Raw genomic sequence first — 17864 nt, 5'->3', positions numbered from 1 at the left:
TCTAATCCAAATCTCCTCCCTTCCAATTTAAAGCCAGTCCCCCTCACCCAATTACTCCCCGCCCTTGTAAAAAGTCCCTCCTCAGCTTCCCTGTAGCCCCTTTAAGCACTGGAAGGCCACCATGAGGCCTCCCTGCAGCATTCTCTTCTCACCTCCCTCCCAGGAAAAAACACCTACCTAGAATCTAATCTAAATCTGCCGTCTTTTAGCTTAAACCCGTTCCCCCTCGTCCTACCGCCCCCACAGGAAGCGCGGACCCTCCTCCCCGCCGCCCGCCTGGCCCCGCCCACACAGGAAGTGAGGATCCTTCTCCCCGCCTATGGTCTGGCCCCGCCCATACCGGAAGTGCCGTGCCCCCGCCTGTGGCCTGGCCCCGCCCCCTCCGGAAGTGCGCCCCCTCCGCGGGTGCCCGCGCGCCGCCGCCATGGGGGGCAAGAACAAGCAGCGAACCAAGGGCAACCTGCGGGTGAGCGGGGGAACTGCCCCGGCCGTGGGTCCCGCCCCGCCCCCTGGGCGGCGGGGCTGGGGCTTCCGGTACCGGGGGGCGGGTGAGGGCAGCCCGTCCCGTCCTGTCGCCTCTGAGCGCCAGGGGCGAGCGGCGTTTGTGTGCGGCTCCCGGAGCGGGGCCCGGGCGGCCCTGCGGGTGTGAGCTCTGCGGGTGTCCGGCTGTGTCTCCGTCTTGTCACCGGGCCCCAAGTGTTGTGGCAGGAGGGGGGAACTGTGGGTCAGGTCGTGTCATGTGGAACCTCATGAGGTTCGACCAGGCCAAGGGCAAGGTCTGACACCTGCATCGGGACAACCCACGATGAGGGATGATGTGATTGAGAGCGGCCCTGCACAGAAGGACCTGGGGGTGCTGGTCGATGAGAAGCTCGACGTGAGCCTGCAGTGTGCATTCACAGCCCAGAAGGCCAAACGCATCTTGGGCTGCATCAAAAGAAGCGTGGCCAGGAGGCCAAGGGAGGGGATTCTGCCCCTTTGCTCCACTCTCATGAGACCCCACCAGGAATATCCTGTCCAGTTCTGGAATCTCCAACATAAGAAGGATATGGAGCTGTTGGAATGGGTCCAGAGGAAACTACAAATCTTATCCGAGAGCTGTAGTACTTATGCTATGAGGACTAGTTGAGGTTGTTCAGCCTGGAGAAGATTTTGGGAAGACCTCAGAGCAGACTTCCACTGCCTCAAGAGGGCTACAGGAAAGCTGGGGAGTAGTAATAGGATAAGGGGGAATGGCTTTAAATTGGAAGGGAAAAGATTTGGATTAGACATTAGGAACAAATTCTTCACAATGAGGGTGGTGAGGCACTGGATCAGGTTGCCCAGGGAAGTTGTGGCTGCCCCATCTGTGGAGGTGTTCAAGGCCAGGTTGAAAGGAGCCGTGGGCAGCCTCATCTAGTGGGAGGTGTCCCTCCCCATGGCAGGGGCGTTGGAATTAGATGATCTTTAAGGTCCCTTCCAAATTTTGATGAACTTCAGCAAATAGACATTACTTTAAAAAACAAACAAACAACCTCACAAAACTGCAACTGTTGTTAGGAAATAAGAGGATTTGGACTATCAAGTATCATAAAGAACTCTAGAACATCAGTTTTGGGATGGTCTTTTTAAAAGACTGTGTTTGAAATAAAGGAGCCACTGATACCAAGAGCAAGGCAATGACTTAACTGGGGCAATCTTTCTTGGCCTCTTTCTTTACTTGGGGCACAACAACCCTGTGCAGTGCTACAGACTAGGAGGAGTCTGTCTAGAAAGCCGCCTGGAGGAGAGGGACCTGGGGGTGTTGGTTGACAGCCGACTGAACATGAGCCAGCAGTGTGCCCAGGTGGCCAAGAAGGCCAATGGCATCTTGGCTTGTATCAGAATCGGCATGACCTGCAGGTCCAGGGAGGTTATTCTCCCTCTGTACTTGGCACTGGTGAGACCGCTCCTCGAATCCTGTGTTCAGTTCCGGGCCCCTCACCACAAGAAGGATGTTGAGGCTCTGGAGACTGTGCAGAGAAGAGCAACAAAGCTGGTGAAGGGGCTGGAGAACAGGCCTTATGAGGAATGGCTGAGAGAGCTGGGGTTGTTTAGCCTGGAGAAGAGGAGGCTTAAGGGAGACCTCATTGCTCTCTACAACTACCTGAAAGGAGGTTGTAGAGAGGAGTGTGCTGGCCTCTTCTCCCGAGTGACAGGGGACAGGACAAGAGGGAATGGCCTCAAACTCCACCAGGGGAGATTTAGGCTGGACATTAGGAAAAAATTTTTCACAGAAAGGGTCATTGGGCACTGGCAGAGGCTGCCCAGGGAGGTGGTTGAGTCACCTTCCCTGGAGGTGTTTAAGGCACAGGTGGAAGAGGTGCTAAGGGGCGTGGTTTAGTGTTTGATAGGAATGATCCGGTGGGTCTCTTCCAACCTGGTCATCCCATCCCATCCCATCCCATCCCATCCCATCCCATCCCATCCCATCCCATCCCATCTCATCTCATCTTTTGGTTCGTGCATGTTCTTACTTTTTCCAATGACATGAAGAGTGTTCCTTGGGAGCTATGTCAGTCCATATGCAATAACATGACATGAACTAGTAAAAACAGAACTCTTCTGTTGTGCTTTTTTGTATGTGTATAAAACCAATAACGTTTTCCATAAGTGTTTTTGGATTATGGGGAAAGGGAATGCTGATTCTAAAGGGAATTATAATTTTCTAGGTCACACAACTATATTTAAAGCATAGGTGGCCTTTTTTTTGTGAGACTTTATTTTACTTAGAAGTTAAATAACGATCCTCTTTGTGTTGTAAAATTGAAAATGCTGGCTACATGGGAAATAAAATGAAGTTACTAAAGTAGATAACTGACTTATGTCCCTGTTTTTTGCCAGCCTTCTAGCAGTGGCCGAGCTGCAGAACTCCTCTCCAAGGAACGTGGAACAGTGCCTGGGTTTATTGGCTTTGGAACATCTCAGAGTGATCTAGGATATGTTCCTGCGGTTCAAGGAGCAGAGGAAATAGACAGCCTTGTGGATGCTGATTTTCGAATGGTGTTGCGAAAACTTTCTAAAAGAGATATCACAACAAAATTAAAAGTAGGTGTATCCTTTGTTCTTGGTAACTTTTTTTTTTTTTATCAGAAAGCAGTACATTTTTCTTAAGGATGGGAGAGGAATATATCAAGGCAGCTAATCCTAATTTCATATTGGTAAATTTGCGAGAACTGCAATCCAGAAAGTATCTTGGAGGACTTGTGAAAACATCCATCATGCTGTGCTGATGGAGCATTCATAAAGTTAACTCTATATGGAAGTGTGTTGCAGTGTAGAAGCCGGCAAATTGCAGAACATATTTAGCTGACTTCTTCACTAATGCTCTTGATATTTTGATTTTAGGCTATGCAAGAGTTTGGGACAATGTGCAAGGAAAGAGAAGCAGAAGTTGTTAAAGGTGTTCTTCCTTACTGGCCAAGAATTTATTGCAAAATCTCATTAGTAAGTAATAAAGTATCCAAGTTAAAAAAAAATGCCTGACTACTTCTTATGAAAGCCTCTAAGACTAGATATTGATATATCTAACTTTGTTTGAATTACTGACTCATTGTAGGAAAACCATGAAATTGAAGGAAAGCAGTGTTCTTTATTGTGGAGGTGTTTCTGTATTGGTAGCGGGTGGATTCTTGAACTGTTGATGCCTAAGTGGTGCTTGCTGGATGGTGATACTTATTTTATAGTTAAAAAGATGAGAAGATATTTCTTCTCATGATAAGTTCTTGGAGACAGATTTCAGAAGAGCTAAGCGGAATGTACTGTTCAGTTAACATAATTATTAATCTTTTTCCTCTGGAGCTAATATCTGACCAGACTTAATATTAAAAAAAAAAAACAACCCACAATCCCCAGTCATGAAAAGACTACTGTAAGAAATGTGATATTGGACAAAATGAATCACTGTACTGATCTGTTAGAACAATTCCCAGTATTTCTTTCAGGAGCCAAAAGCATAGAAAGTTATGTTCTAAATTCATACACAAATAATTGTTAATCATAGAATCATAGAATAACCAGGTTGGAAGAGACCCACCGGATCATCGAGTCCAACCATTCCCATCAAACACTAAACCATGCCCCTTAGCACCTCGTCCACCCGTGCCTTAAACACCTCCAGGGAAGGTGACTCAACCACCTCCCTGGGCAGCCTGTTCCAGTGCCCAAAGACCCTTTCCGTGAAGAATTTTTTCCTAATGTCCAGCCTAAACGTCCCCTGGCGGAGCTTGAGGCCATTCCCTCTTGTCCTGTCCCCTGTCCCTTGGGAGAAGAGGCCATCACCCTCCTCTCTACAACGTCCTTTCAGGTAGTTGTAGAGAGCAATGAGGTCTCCCCTCAGCCTCCTCTTCTCCAGGCTAAACAACCCCAGCTCTCTCAGCCACTCCTCGTAAGACCTGCTCTCCAGCCCCCTTACCAGCTTTGTTGCTCTTCTCTGCACAGTCTCCAGAGCCTCAACATCCTTCTTGTGGTGAGGGGCCCAGTTTGTGGACAGTGCATAGTTTGTGTAGACTTTATAGTTGTTTTAATCCAAATAGTGTGTTCAGGGCTTCCTGTTTCTCTTGCCTCTTGTCCTTCTGTTAAGTGTATGTATAAAATGGAAATAGAAACTGTACTTAGGACATCAGGAGAAGGTTATGAGTTTGGATGTGCAACATATTGGGAATATGATGCTGCTGAGTTAGGCCTCTCCCCTTATATAAGGATACCAAGACTTTTTTTTTTTTTTTGTTCTTGTTGCTGCGTTTTTTAAATCATTGTGGCCCAATTCATTGTGAAAATGGCTAAACTGAGAGAAAGCTTTCCTTTTTGTCATCAATTCTACTTTGAAGTACCTGGCATCAAAAGTACATTTCTTAAAACCATAAAACTTTTTATTTTATTTTCTTTTCCTTTTAACAGGATCACGATCGCCGTGTTCGAGAAGCAACTCAGCAGTCTTTTGAGCAACTGATTCTTAAAGTAAAGAAACACTTAGCTCCTTATTTAAAAAGTATCATGGGATACTGGCTGATTGCTCAATGTGACACTTACTCCCCTGCTGCTTCTGCTGCAAAAGTAGCTTTTGAAAAAGCTTTTCCTTCAAGCAAGCAACCTGAAGCCTTAGTATTCTGTAAAGATGAAATTCTTAATGTGAGTTTATACTTTTGTATGTCTTTAATGCTTTGCATTGGGTGTATGTCAACTTTTATTACCCTCAGCTCTTTATCATGGTTCAGTTTTTTTCTCACCTGTAACTTTGCTGCTGCTAACATGAAGTGAAGACTGAGGCAAAGACACATCCTCTGTCTTTCTGACTTGCAATAGGAATGACTGGAACCAGAGGAATGAACATGAAGTGAAATTTCTTCCATGCATTTCTGTGTAGTGATGCTCAGTCATCGTTGTTGGCAGATGGAGTAATGATACTGGAGTAGTATAGCTGTAGTGGTAAAGGATTAAAGAATGCCGAGCAGTGTTACACAGAGCCTCTACAGGTTTAGTTGTGACCAAGGTAAATGCTCTTTTACCAGTCATATATGATACTGAATTGATTGAACCAGAAACATGTTGACGTAGGACAGCAGCTTGGGGAGCATTATGAAGTCTTGATTCGAACAGTACCACAGCTACTGTGTTCAGCAGGAGTCAGTTAATTTATGCTTTTGCTCACTAGCTTGTCTAAAATATGTTTAGAAGACTTGATTCAGAGGTTGTGAAGTGTAATTGTAGAGCTGTTTTATTAGACTATATTATTGACATTTAATATTAGATTTCCATGTGTAAAAGACTATTTTTCTCTCCCTAGGTACTTCACGATCACCTTCTGAAAGAAACGCCTGATACATTCAGTGACCCCCAGTATGTTAGCCTGCTTTATTGCATATGGTTTAAGTCTTGTTCTGTATTGGGTTTTCTGTCCCTGGTGGTACTGGATTTAGTTTTGTTTCAAGAGACGAGAGTAGTTGTTTGAGTCGCGATCCCAGCAACTTTCTTTGGGTCTGAAGTGTAAAGGCTTTTGAAAGTGTTATCTGTTGTCTAATTCTTGTTTCAGCTCTTTTAGGAGTAGCATTTTTTAATATCTGGAAGATGAGATATCTCGCAACTCTCTTCTTTTCTAACGTGTTATAATGTAATTTGCTGGCATTAGAACTTGTGGAAAGTTTGCATATTTACCTTGCTGGCATCTGAAGTAAAAAAAAACCAAAAACCACAGAAAAACTGAAGACAACTTAGTTTAGACAGTTTAGAAAAGCTTGAGAAGACTACTGATTGATTTATGGTTCACTTTAATTTGTTTTGTTTTGTTTTCCAAGAACTGTACCAGAGGATGAAAGGGAAGCCAAATTCTTCCGGATTTTGACCTGTTCCTTGCTAGCTTTAAAAAAGTTCCTTACCATGTTGCCAAATAAAGAGATGCATTCACTGGAGGAAAAGTTAATGTCACTTCTGTCCCAAAACAAATTTTGGAAATACAGCAAACACAGCATACCACAGGTGACTTTAATTCCTTCTTTATTTTGGTTAGTTTTAGTTAAAGATAATACGCTGAACGTAAGCAATTATTAATTACTTGTGTTCTACATGAATGAACTTCTGTATTCTGCTGAATTAGGTTTGAGACAGCCTTCAGATTTCTAAGCCATTTAATAGGCAGTATTGGTCTAAAATTTGTCCAATACACTAATTTATTATTTCCATATCACCATCATCTACTCCTTGGCAATTTGCTGTCTTTTCGGATTAATATAAAAGATACAAACTGTGTCAGCTTACTGCATCTGTTCTTAGTGCGTTTGCATTTTAATTTTTTAAGCCATTTTACTGGGGTGTGGTCTGCTAAGACCAGCAGTTCATAGGGTGATGAATTGATTGTATTTTATTAAAATGTTTTAAGGTGCTTTTGGCAAAACATACGTTTTGAGAAGTACATTAAAATAGAGCTTTTGAGAAGTGTTTTATCACTAAACTGATATCTTTAGTATTTTAAATAAGCTTATCAAATAATTGCTTTATTTTTCTTTATTTTTTAATAATATTTATGCTTTTGCTGATGTGATAAAATATGGGACCAGATGTTGTAATATATATAGTGGCTTTAAAAGGAATGCTTTAAACTACATGTGCTGTTGTCATTTGACTAAAATTTTGTTTTCTCTGTGGCCTACGTCAGGTTCGCTCAGCTTTCTTTGAGCTGACTTCTACTTTTTGTCAGTACTTGCCTGAGCTGGTGAAAGCTGAAGCAGCAAGAGTTTGTCCTGCTCTTCTTCTTAGCATTGATGATAGTGATGCAGTGGTGTGCCCTGCTCTATGGGAAGCTGTGCTTTATGCTGTTGCCACTATCGAGGTAATGTGGAAAACCTCAGGGGCAGATATTTTACTGAAATTTAAGTTTTCAACAAGTGCCATTGTTCTCTCAGAACTAGGAAGAACAGCTTGACCGGGTTTTCTTTATGATTAATAACACTTACCAATGCTACATGGGCCTTCCTCCTTAGGATTCCAGTGTAACTTTCAAATATATTGTTCCCAGCATGTCTGAAAAACAGAGTTATTTTGTAAGTTTAATTAAATTAACCTGGATCCCTTTGATTAAATATAGTTACAAATAAGTGAAATAACAGTTAAACCCTTTTTTTTTTTTGTAGTTAAAGGCAGTTATAAAAAATGACATGCAGTACATTTTTGTTTTTTTTGTTTTCCCTTCTAATTTAATGCTTGGTTCTGTAACAGAGTGGTGTTGCTATAGACTGGGATGTTTTGAGGATTTAATGCCGCAGATCTCTTTTGTAACTGCTAATAGAAACTGTAACAATTTATGAGGGAGGAAGGAATCTTTGTTCTACTTGCTATAAATGTAGGATATTAAGGTCATTCCTTATTCTTGATAGTAAGAACTCAGAATTAAATACAGAACCAGTCACAATAATGATCTTTATGAAGCATCCTTAAAGGGAAACCTTTAATTGTAGGTTTCTAACAAGGAAGACCCATTGATTTTAAGCAATACAGGAACAGTTTAACCTCTTAAATTCACAAGCTGAAATAGGGGGAAGGTTATTTTTAAAAATACAGACGTAAAATAAATTGTACAGTGACTTATTTCAGCTACAACGTAGGGAGGTAGTCTAGCTTGGGAGTTTTCACAAGTCAACACAGTGTCTTTTAATTTACAGTAGTTGTATTTCTTTCTGTAGGACTGTTGGAGTCATGTAAATGCCAAAAAGGGAGTTCTGCCAAAGCTATGGACAGTACTACGAGAGGGTGGACGAGGTCTAGCTACTGTTATATACCCAAATCTCTTGCCGTTCATTAGCAGGATACCTCCTGGCACTGCAGAACCAAAGCTGGAGTATTTCAGAACTTTTTTCAGCTCTATGATTCAAGGGTATGAACAACAAAGTAATCTGTCTGTCTGTCTACGTTTGGAAATAGGAGAACTAATCTTCTTTAAACACTTAAAGATGAGTGGCATATTGTTTGGCTTGAGAATATTTAAATATGTATTAATTTCTTTGAGAAGACTGCTTTTATTGTAATATTTGAAAATCATATTTTTAAAATACTTTTACATATCGAAGACTCCAGTCAGTCCTCCATTTCTGTCCCTGTCTTCTTAAACCTTCAGCCTTCTTTTTGATTTTATTATGTCTGCCTTACCTAAAGCATTCTTATTTTTCCTTTTCAAAACTTTGTGTTTATTCCATGATATGTTTTAAAATGGGAAATTATTTTAAAATTAAGAGTGGCTTTGAAGATATCAGACTTTTCTTGCCAGTGAGTAATTATTACAGAGGCTATTGGGGATTAGCATTGTCTTTGTGAAATTTCCTATATGCAAGAACTATCATTCTTGTGGTACAGATTTTTAAAGGACTAAAACTGCTGTATTTTTTGACTTTAGAATACATCAAAACCAACTTGCTGTCAAGTCTAGTTTTAATTGATGCATGTGAATTGTGTACTCAGGCATATGTGTTTTTTTATGAGCAGTTAAAGTGTATCTTCTTAAAGCAAAAATCAGTTCTCAATTGATGTTGGTGTGACCATCAGAGGAGCTCTTGGAGAAGAGTGTTACGTGTAGGTTGGTTTTGAAAAGTGTATAAAATTTTATTACAAGTAGTAAAATGGTTGTAATATTTGTCTGGTAATTTGTGTGGTCAAATTTTCATGAAAAAGCCAACATCACAGTTGGTCAAGCTCAGACTGGCTGTGGTGAAACTGTCTTTTGGTGGTTTTTTGTTTCATTTTTTTTCTTTTTTTTTTTTTTTTGTACTGAGAGAAAGTGACACTTTCTAAACCTCTGTGGTATGTGTAGAATGTTGTGAAGGAGTTTCAACAAACAGCTGAAACTGTAGACTGTATGGTTGACTGGATAGGTTTCCTCTAGTTACAAAGACCGTTTTTTTTTTCCTGAATGCTAAAACGAGATGAAAAGTTATTTTAATATAAGTCATATTAAATACTTGGAGTTATTTTTTTAACTCTTTAAATATGTCTTTTTGAATTTGTTTTGAGCTGACTCCTGTTGGTGATTCTGTGATTCTGTATTCTCATATCGGTGTTATCTGAATAAGAACAACGTAATGAAGGTTACATACATTACATACATACTGGGTTTCTCAGAAGCATAGGTGGCTGAGCATGCCCTCCCTCCCGTGTTGACTTTCAATAGGTTGTCAAGTGAGCGAGCGATAGCCAGCTCTTCAGAAAGTTCAGCAATTATAACTGCATTTATGGAATGTCTGCGCTTTGCTGTACTACAGAAAGTAGATGAAGATGACCAAAGACAAATTCATCAAATGCTTATATGTGACCAGGTATTTATTAGAAATAGTTAATATTTTTTGTGTACTTCTAAGAATTCGAAGTTAAAGAAAAACATAAATTTCTAAGAGGATTTACTTAACTGTTGAAAGGTTTACGAGGTTTTATGGAAAAATATTGTTACTGAATTTAGTAAATTTTTTCTTTCCTATAAAATCAGCCCTTTTACTGTGCAGTTATATGTTTCATTAAAACAAAACAAACCCAAAACAAGAAGCATCCCAACCTGTATATTTTTATTAAATGTTCACCTATGAGTAATTCAGGTGGTTTTAGAATTGCTTCCAGAATATTTTTCAAAATTATGGAATTCCCTGTTATTATAAAGGATAAAACGCTCATCTAATTGGATCACTGTTGTTTAATAATTTTTTTTTTGTTTTTTATAGCTAATTCCTCTTACCGATGCTGTTCTTAAGGAACACAGGTTACAAAGTGGACCGTTATTTTATCAAATAGCAGAAACACTTTGCTCCTGGGAAGCTAAAGCAGAACTCTCCAATGATGATGGCACAGATGAAGTTTTCCAGAAACTTTTGTCAAATTTTTGGGACCATCTTTTCAAAATGTGTGTACTTCATGTTGATACATTGGATGCTGATGAGAAGTCATTGTTTGCCATATCGGATATGCTAGAAATTCTTCAGAATCCAAAGAGTGCTACAAAACCAAACAATAAAAAGTGTCTGAAGATCAGGTTTACAGATGAGGACGGATCTGAAAGAAACACAGAGAATGGAAAGCTCAGAGAAGTGAGAACTGGTGACTCTGAAATACAGACTGACCTGCACCGTAGTTCACTTCTAAGGAAAGAACCTTTAGAGAGTTTAGTCTGCAACCTTGCTGAACTAAGTGTTGTGTATGTCAATGAACAGAAGTCAGAAAACCATTTGAAATTTCTCTCTGCTCTACTCAGCTCTTTTTCTTCAAACAGAGTTTTTCAAGTACTTTTAGAGCAGGGAAATGATTTAAGGTCTTCTCAAGCTGAATCCCAGAAGGAAATTAAAGTTCATCATGAAAGTCCATCTGTACGATTTCTGTATGTGAATTTAATAACTTGGCTGAAAGAAGACTGGAGGAAAGACACTAATTTTCTGGTTGATATTTTGTACAGTGTACTTAATTGTTGTAACAGTAATGATGAAAGGAAAATCATTCTTGATGATTTAACAAAGGTATGACTCTTTTACCTTTTGTTACTAGTTTTTATTGAAGTGACGGCTCTTTTTGTGTGTTGTGGTTAGTTAATGATTTTATTTTGGGGCTGTGGAATGGAAGATATTCCACGTGAACTTGGGTGAGTTCACCATAAGGAAGGTAGACTTAGGGAAGGTTGACATGACAGTGTTGGAGAGGAAGGTTATGATGTATGTCTCTCTCTATAAGGTTATAATTTTTAAAAAAAGCAGCACACTCTGTTCATGCTTCTATATACAGTGTGCTTTTATACTGGTTATTGTTGGCCCTCTGTATAAATACAGTTCCTTATTGATCTGTATGGTACAGAAACACTTGAAAGCCAAAAATGATATAATCAATAACTTTAATACTGAAACTTAGCAACTTCTGCTTATCCCCTACGGAAAATAAAATTCTAAACCAAACAGTTAAAATGTTAGTAAATATGCTTCCTATTGAGAAAAGAATTTGTTAAATATTGTGGAATTTTATTTTTCTTTTCAGATGGATCTGAAATGGATTATTTTTCTGCAGATAATTCAGAAGGTACCTTTTAAGACTCCTCTGTTCTCGTTTTGCGTAGTTTTGAATATTTAGTTTTGAGAGTTACATATTTTTGAGTGACTTTGTATTTCAGTAGTGATAATTTTTATAGTTTGAAACTCTTGTTGTAATAGTATGAGTGTTGCTTGTTTTAACTGCATAAATGCAGAGACAGTCTTAGAAATGAAATGATGATACGAAAACAAAAGCATCTTTATCCCTTCTATTTTTAGTCAGTTTGGTTGTTGAGCCAGAGGGATTCCTGATTTTTTTTTTCCTGGTCACCCCTTCAAAGCTAGAGAGAATAGAGTTGGGTATTAGACCAATAAATTGAATGTTTATTTGTATCAACACCCTTACAAAGATAGTATACCACTTTTTCACACATGATCTTGAGCGACTGACATTGAAGTGATTGTCTGGGATGAAATATGAAGTGTATTACAAGTTTTTAGGCAAGGACTCATAGCAGTTGACATTGACCATAATATCTTTCCTCACATAAACTTTGTATTTTTAGGAATCTTCAGTTTTTATGGGTTTATAATTCATAATGGTTTATTAGCAGAACAATATTTTCTGATTTGTGACCTTCCATTTATTTCTAGAGAAATTTAGGTGCTATAAATAGATTTTATCTTGTAAATATATTTTATTTCAACCAACATGGTCACCTAGAAGTCATCTTTCTAAATCTACTGTATACATTTTTTGGGCTCAATAATTGGAGAAGAGTTAAAAGAAGAGCTCTCAGAAGGTGACTTGTTTCACTTGAATCTAGAGTTCTGACCTAGCTGTAGCTTGCTGCCTCTCACAGAAAGTAAAGCTGGGGGCATTGTTGCAGATTTAAACACCAAGAGAGTTATTTTTTTATGACAGATGATATGATTCCTATTCTTGCTCTGTGCCTGCAGGTTTGACCTACTGATCTTATGCTTAGTTAATATTTAAAGTTATTAATGTCAAAAGATTAAAATTATTTTCTTGTCACTCAGGCATGCTCAAGCACAGCTAAACTTTCCTTAGTCTCTGACTGGCTGAAAGGAGATACACTGGGAGAAAGACTTGTGATGCTGGCAGATGATCTGTGTCATCTGAGTTTAGAACCTGTAGCAACCTCATCGGCATTATCCTCTTCAGAAAGGTGGACCCTCCTGAGCTTGGTGTTGTCACAACATGTTAAAAATGGTAAACATATTTATTCCTTGGAATTTGTGAAGTGGAAATACTGAACTTATGCTGTGTAGAAGGTTTAAAGGAATTTGCAGTCTTCCAGACTACTCAATTTGTAACATCTAAACATCTAGGCTTTCTTATGTTCTATTGTTGCTCTGGTGGATTGTTGTTTGGTTTTTTGTTGTTGTTGTGGTTTTTGTTTGTTGTGGTTTTTGTTGGTTTGTTTGTTTTTTAATCTGAGACTGTTAACTGTGTCCAACCTAATTTTGTAAACACTAAACTTGCAGCAGTGGCATTCCAATTTTTTTTTGTCTGCATTGCTAAACAGGAGTCAGTGTTTGAAGAACAGATTCAGATTTACGACTCTAGAAAACTTGAAGAAAATTTAAGGATCCTTGATTTATTAACTGATGTGCTTTAAAATAATATTAATTTTTAAACCATGCCATCTGAAATTTACATTCAGAACTAGGATTTCAAAACCAATGGTTAGGGATCCACATGTGAGTTGGTAATGCCTTGTTATGGGACTGATGTATTGACCCATTTTCAGTCAGTGATTTCAAAAACTGTGTGTGCTCTTATGCTGTATATCTAAGCTATTTTTTATTAAAAGCATCATATTTCATTTATTCCTTGCATTTTGTGGTATCTGTGAGGTAGAATTCTAGAGGAGTTCAGTTTTCTTGATGTTTCCATGTAGATTTGTCAATTTGTATTTTGTTAAACTCAGCATTTGCTTTGATGGGGTAGTAGACTTATTTATCTGAATGCTGGGCACATTTGTAGTGCTCTGAAGTTTCAAAGATGCACACAACAACTTGAGTGCAGTGGATGTTCGTAGCACATACTGAAGGTGTTGGAACATTACTGTTTCTCTTACTGGAGCTTTTGTTGTAGAGTAGCATCAGGAAAACCTGTTTCTTCTCTCCAGAGAGTTCAACAAGCTTGCCTGCTTGTGAATCAGTGGTGTCGTAGGGCTGATTGTCCAGTGACTTCACTTTGTGGCTCTAGAGCTGTAGGTATTGCTAAGCACATTTTGCCCGAGTGCTGTGCAACCTGTTTTAAATGCATGGTGAATGAAGAGACATTCAGGAGCCAGGGTAGGTGCTTAGGCCAAAATTGAGTATTTGAACTTTTAAAATGACTTTTTGAGATCTCTCATCGAAGTTTCTCAAGGTAAATTTCTGTGGAGTAAATGGAAGGGTCTTTCATGGATCAGTGACCTATCAGGTATCGGGAATTAAAGGGGAAAAGGGATAAGTACTGAAAGAATGGTAATTGTTTCTGGTAAATTATTCAGAGCAATCGAAACTGAAACTTAGTGGAGCCATAGCAGTGTATTGTGATACTGAATGATTAACTGATATAATTACAAATGAAATTCAAAACCGGTTAATATCAAAAGCATACATGGGAAGAACATGATTGTGACTGTATCTATTCAATTTTAGGCTCTGAGGTGTTAAAACTCAGAAAAGACATCTTCAGTCATTCTGATGGCTCCCTGTAAGTGGCAGGATGGTGCTCAGTAATAAAAAAAGAATAAGGCTATTAGGAGCTGCTATGGAAAGAAAAAAGGATGAATGAAAATTATAGCATTGGTGTCAATATCTTGAGTAATGCCTGCAGTTTTGGTCACTGCAATATTGTCGTTCACCTATATGCTTTTGAAAAACGGTGTGATAGAATTAGAACATGCTCAGAGAAGGATGGCAGGGATGGTTAGCCAGAAAGTCATAATTTGTCTGGAAAAAGCAGATAGGAATGCATTTTTAATTGTTTCTCTAAGCAACTTCAGGCCCTTCTGTTTACAGGTGTATTGATAGCAGGCTTGAGAAAAGAGAAAAGTATACTTCTTTATACAGTTCATAATTAAATAATAGAACTTATTGCCACAGGATGCTGTGGAGATTAAGGATAAATGGGATTAGCCTCCTTGGATCCAGTGAGAAAGGGACTAAGCATGCTCATGGAAAGCTAATCTGATTAGGTTTAATTATATGCAGTGGTCCGGGTGTAATCTCTGGCTCACAACTGATTGCCAGAAGCTAGGAAGGCATAAAACTCTACACCTGCTCTATATTATACACTTTTTTTCTAAGCTGCTTCAACTGATTTAGAGAAAGCATACTTGACAGTATGAAACTTAGGCTAGGTGATCCTAGATGACTGTGGAATAAGGAGTTTAGGTATGCGTTAGACTGAAACTACTTTGTGCTTTACTTATATATTCAAAATCAGTAAATAAACAAATCGGTGCATATTAATGTGATATCTTGAATGATCATGTTTATCAGGTAATCAAAGTATGCTGTCTCTTTTTTTTCCCCAATAGAATCTTTGATTGGTGAAAGTTTTGTTGAAAGGATTCTTGATAAACTTCAAGCAGCTCTGTCTAAAGCTAAGGACCTTTCTGAAGCTGGAAATACTGAACCATCAGTATCTTTCATCTGCGATGTAGCCTCAAGCTTTTTCAGCTCAATTAAAGGATGTTTACTGATGCCATCCTCAGAAGACTTGCTGCTTACCATCTTCCAGTTGTGTGCTCAGAGGCAGGATGCTACTCACTTAACAGGTAATTTGGAAAAAGAACTTCAACCTCATTTTTTCGTAGTTCATGGTTACATCTAAATTCTTTTTAACGGGATGATTTCAAGCATATAATAGAATATTGATTTCGTGGACACTAAGCACTTGCAGCTGTAACTGACATCAAAATTTGTGCTTTCATTTGCAATGCCAGTAGTTAGTACTAAACATTGTCCTGTACGTCTTTAGGAGGATTTGAAACTTTTTTGATGCTGTTATCCCTGTGCTTCAGCTACCTTTGAGGCTGTGATATTCCATGCTTTCTGGAGTGTTGCATAAATTATTTAAGATCTATGAAGTACAAAGAGTGAGGATTTTTTTTCTGTTCATTCTGCACTGTGGGGACCCCATACAAAAATATTTGCAATAACTTCATTAAATATACATATATTTATTCTGAATACATTTATATCAGTAAAATTGTTCTGATAAATTGTGACCCATTCCTCTTTCCTCCAGTGTCTCATTTTCAGATTGACACCCTGATTTATATTCTTTGAAGGCAGAATTTTAGAGTGATAAATTGGTGTATGGATTTACTGACATAGACACGTGGGAGAAAATGTTGCAGTGTTGTAGAAGTGAAGTAGGACAACACTGTCCTGAAAACCATTGCTACTTTGCAATTGACTATTTCTGCTGTGAATGTTCAGTATTTCAGTATTTTAAAAAGATCTGCAGATTTATTATAGTAGGGAACAGGAACATTACTCTTATTCTCAAATAAATATTACCTGCATGTTAGAGTTAATATTAATTGCTCTACCACACAAAACCTTTATATTTGCCCTTCATAGTTATTACATGTAACCACATGGAAAAGAGTATTCTTTTCCTGTTCTAGGACATGTGAATGTTGCTGTATGCTTTAGGTCATAATTTGAGTTTGCTTGTTTGTGGTGGTTTTGCTTGTGTGTTTGTTGTTTGGGGTTTTTTGTGTTGCTTTTTTTTTTTTTTCTTTTCCCTACAATAGATTTACTTGTATGTAAATTGAAACACACTTGGATATCTGGTGTAAATTCACTTGTGCGTCAGCTTCAGAGTACGCAGAAACAGAGTACCTTTTTACATAAATCTGCACTGTGGGTCAAGAATCAAATTCAGTCTTCCTCTTTGGATGTTAAGAGGTAATTGTGATGTGCTTGTCCATTTCATAGTATGTTGTTCTCCAAAACAAACTAAGATCAATGCTATACTCTTGTATATTTAATTGACATCTGTACTGAGAGATTTTTTCAGCATGTTAGATGTGAGAACTGTGGGTAGTGCATAGCTTAAAACCGTTGGTATAATATGTACATAGCATTGATTGTACAATAGAACAGCTTGCTTTTACTGGGTAGTGTGAAGCTTTTTTGCAGCGTTTTCTGTTTTTCTCAGCCTTCAGGTTTTGATTTCTGCAGTTAGTGAATTGTTGTCTGAGCTTATGGAAGCTGACGGACAACCTGGACATCTTGTGGGAGCTTACGTTGAGCAAGTCACGCCGAACAAAACTGAGTGGGAGAAATTGCATGAGTCTCTATCCACTGAGGTAAGAAAATGATAATGGACTGGCCCGCTGCAGTCAATCTTGCCTAAAGTCTTTGTCCTTTAGGGTGATAAGCATTCTTTGTTTTGACATGGCACTGCAGTTATGAATATCTGTGTAGAATTTCTTTTCAGCCTCTGTCCATGACAGAGGGCAAAATCTGTATGTTTATGGCCCCATCCAGTACTGGAGAAAATAAAAATATATGAAATTATTCTTTACTGAATGGAACACTTAAAGCTTGTTTTACGATTCAAAAATTTTGTCTGACTGTGAGTGTATGTTGTGAAGGTATTCTTATCTTTTAAATTAATTGTTCTGGAAGCTTCATTTTGTGAAAGGCAACAGTATCTTCAGAGGAATATGATATGCAGACTGCCAACAAAATGCTGACATACCTAGAGTGGAGTAGGACATAAATTTCCTTTTCAATCACCAATCTTCAGTAACCTTAGTATTTAATATTACACATATTCTTGTAAAATATATAAAGTTCTAAAGATTAATATTTCTTTCAGGTAACAGTGCGGTTTCAAGTTACTGCAGTGTGTTTAGGTTTTTTAGTATGCTGGAGTGGGTCATTCTTACCATTGTGCTTTTGATGTTATTTTGTACCTTCATTATTTTTTAATAATCCTGAATTTTATAAGTTAAACTGATCATGGTTCTTCTATACATGATTAAAATGTCAGTTATTTGTTCATGCTTTTCTTATGCACATATTACAGTGGATGCACAAACCTCTTCTGGAAGGAAGGATTAGTATGAATTGCGAAGCTTTGGGATCATGTGTTAAGCTTTGTGGCACAACTAAACTTCCAGGACATCTGTGTACTTCAGCCTTATTAAGTAAAATGGTGCTACTTGTATTGGAAAATGGTATAGTCTATGAAAGTGGTGATGCTGAAAGAAAGAAAATTGACAACATAAGTAAGTTACAATGGTAAAACCTAAAGAAATTTCATTGTATAGTAGTTGAGAATAATTTGAATTGATAATTAGAAATGGATATTTAAAGTTTGGC

General features: G+C 38.5%; 1 protein-coding gene across 2 annotated transcripts in view; it reads left to right on the top strand.

Annotated features, from left to right (window-relative positions):
* Nucleotides 1-388: 388 nt before the first annotated feature.
* LTN1 (listerin E3 ubiquitin protein ligase 1) overlaps nt 389-17864 on the top strand; it is a 33305-nt gene continuing 15829 nt past the window's right edge. For both annotated transcript variants that reach the window (XM_069870900.1, XM_069870909.1), the window contains exons 1-16: nt 389-466; nt 2863-3066; nt 3367-3465; nt 4918-5148; nt 5804-5856; nt 6312-6492; nt 7169-7342; nt 8193-8383; nt 9671-9815; nt 10212-10997; nt 11506-11547; nt 12540-12732; nt 15059-15298; nt 16286-16439; nt 16693-16843; nt 17569-17770. In XM_069870900.1, the coding sequence (XP_069727001.1) occupies nt 425-466; nt 2863-3066; nt 3367-3465; nt 4918-5148; nt 5804-5856; nt 6312-6492; nt 7169-7342; nt 8193-8383; nt 9671-9815; nt 10212-10997; nt 11506-11547; nt 12540-12732; nt 15059-15298; nt 16286-16439; nt 16693-16843; nt 17569-17770 (3088 nt within the window). In that variant the 5' untranslated portion in view covers nt 389-424. The remainder of the gene's footprint in view (nt 467-2862; nt 3067-3366; nt 3466-4917; nt 5149-5803; nt 5857-6311; nt 6493-7168; nt 7343-8192; nt 8384-9670; nt 9816-10211; nt 10998-11505; nt 11548-12539; nt 12733-15058; nt 15299-16285; nt 16440-16692; nt 16844-17568; nt 17771-17864) is intronic.

Source organism: Phaenicophaeus curvirostris, chromosome 1, assembly GCF_032191515.1.
Source record: "Phaenicophaeus curvirostris isolate KB17595 chromosome 1, BPBGC_Pcur_1.0, whole genome shotgun sequence".
NCBI lineage: Eukaryota > Metazoa > Chordata > Aves > Cuculiformes > Cuculidae > Phaenicophaeus > Phaenicophaeus curvirostris.
The sequence above is the reverse complement of the archived record's forward strand: the minus strand, read 5'-3'. Positions and strand labels throughout refer to the sequence as shown.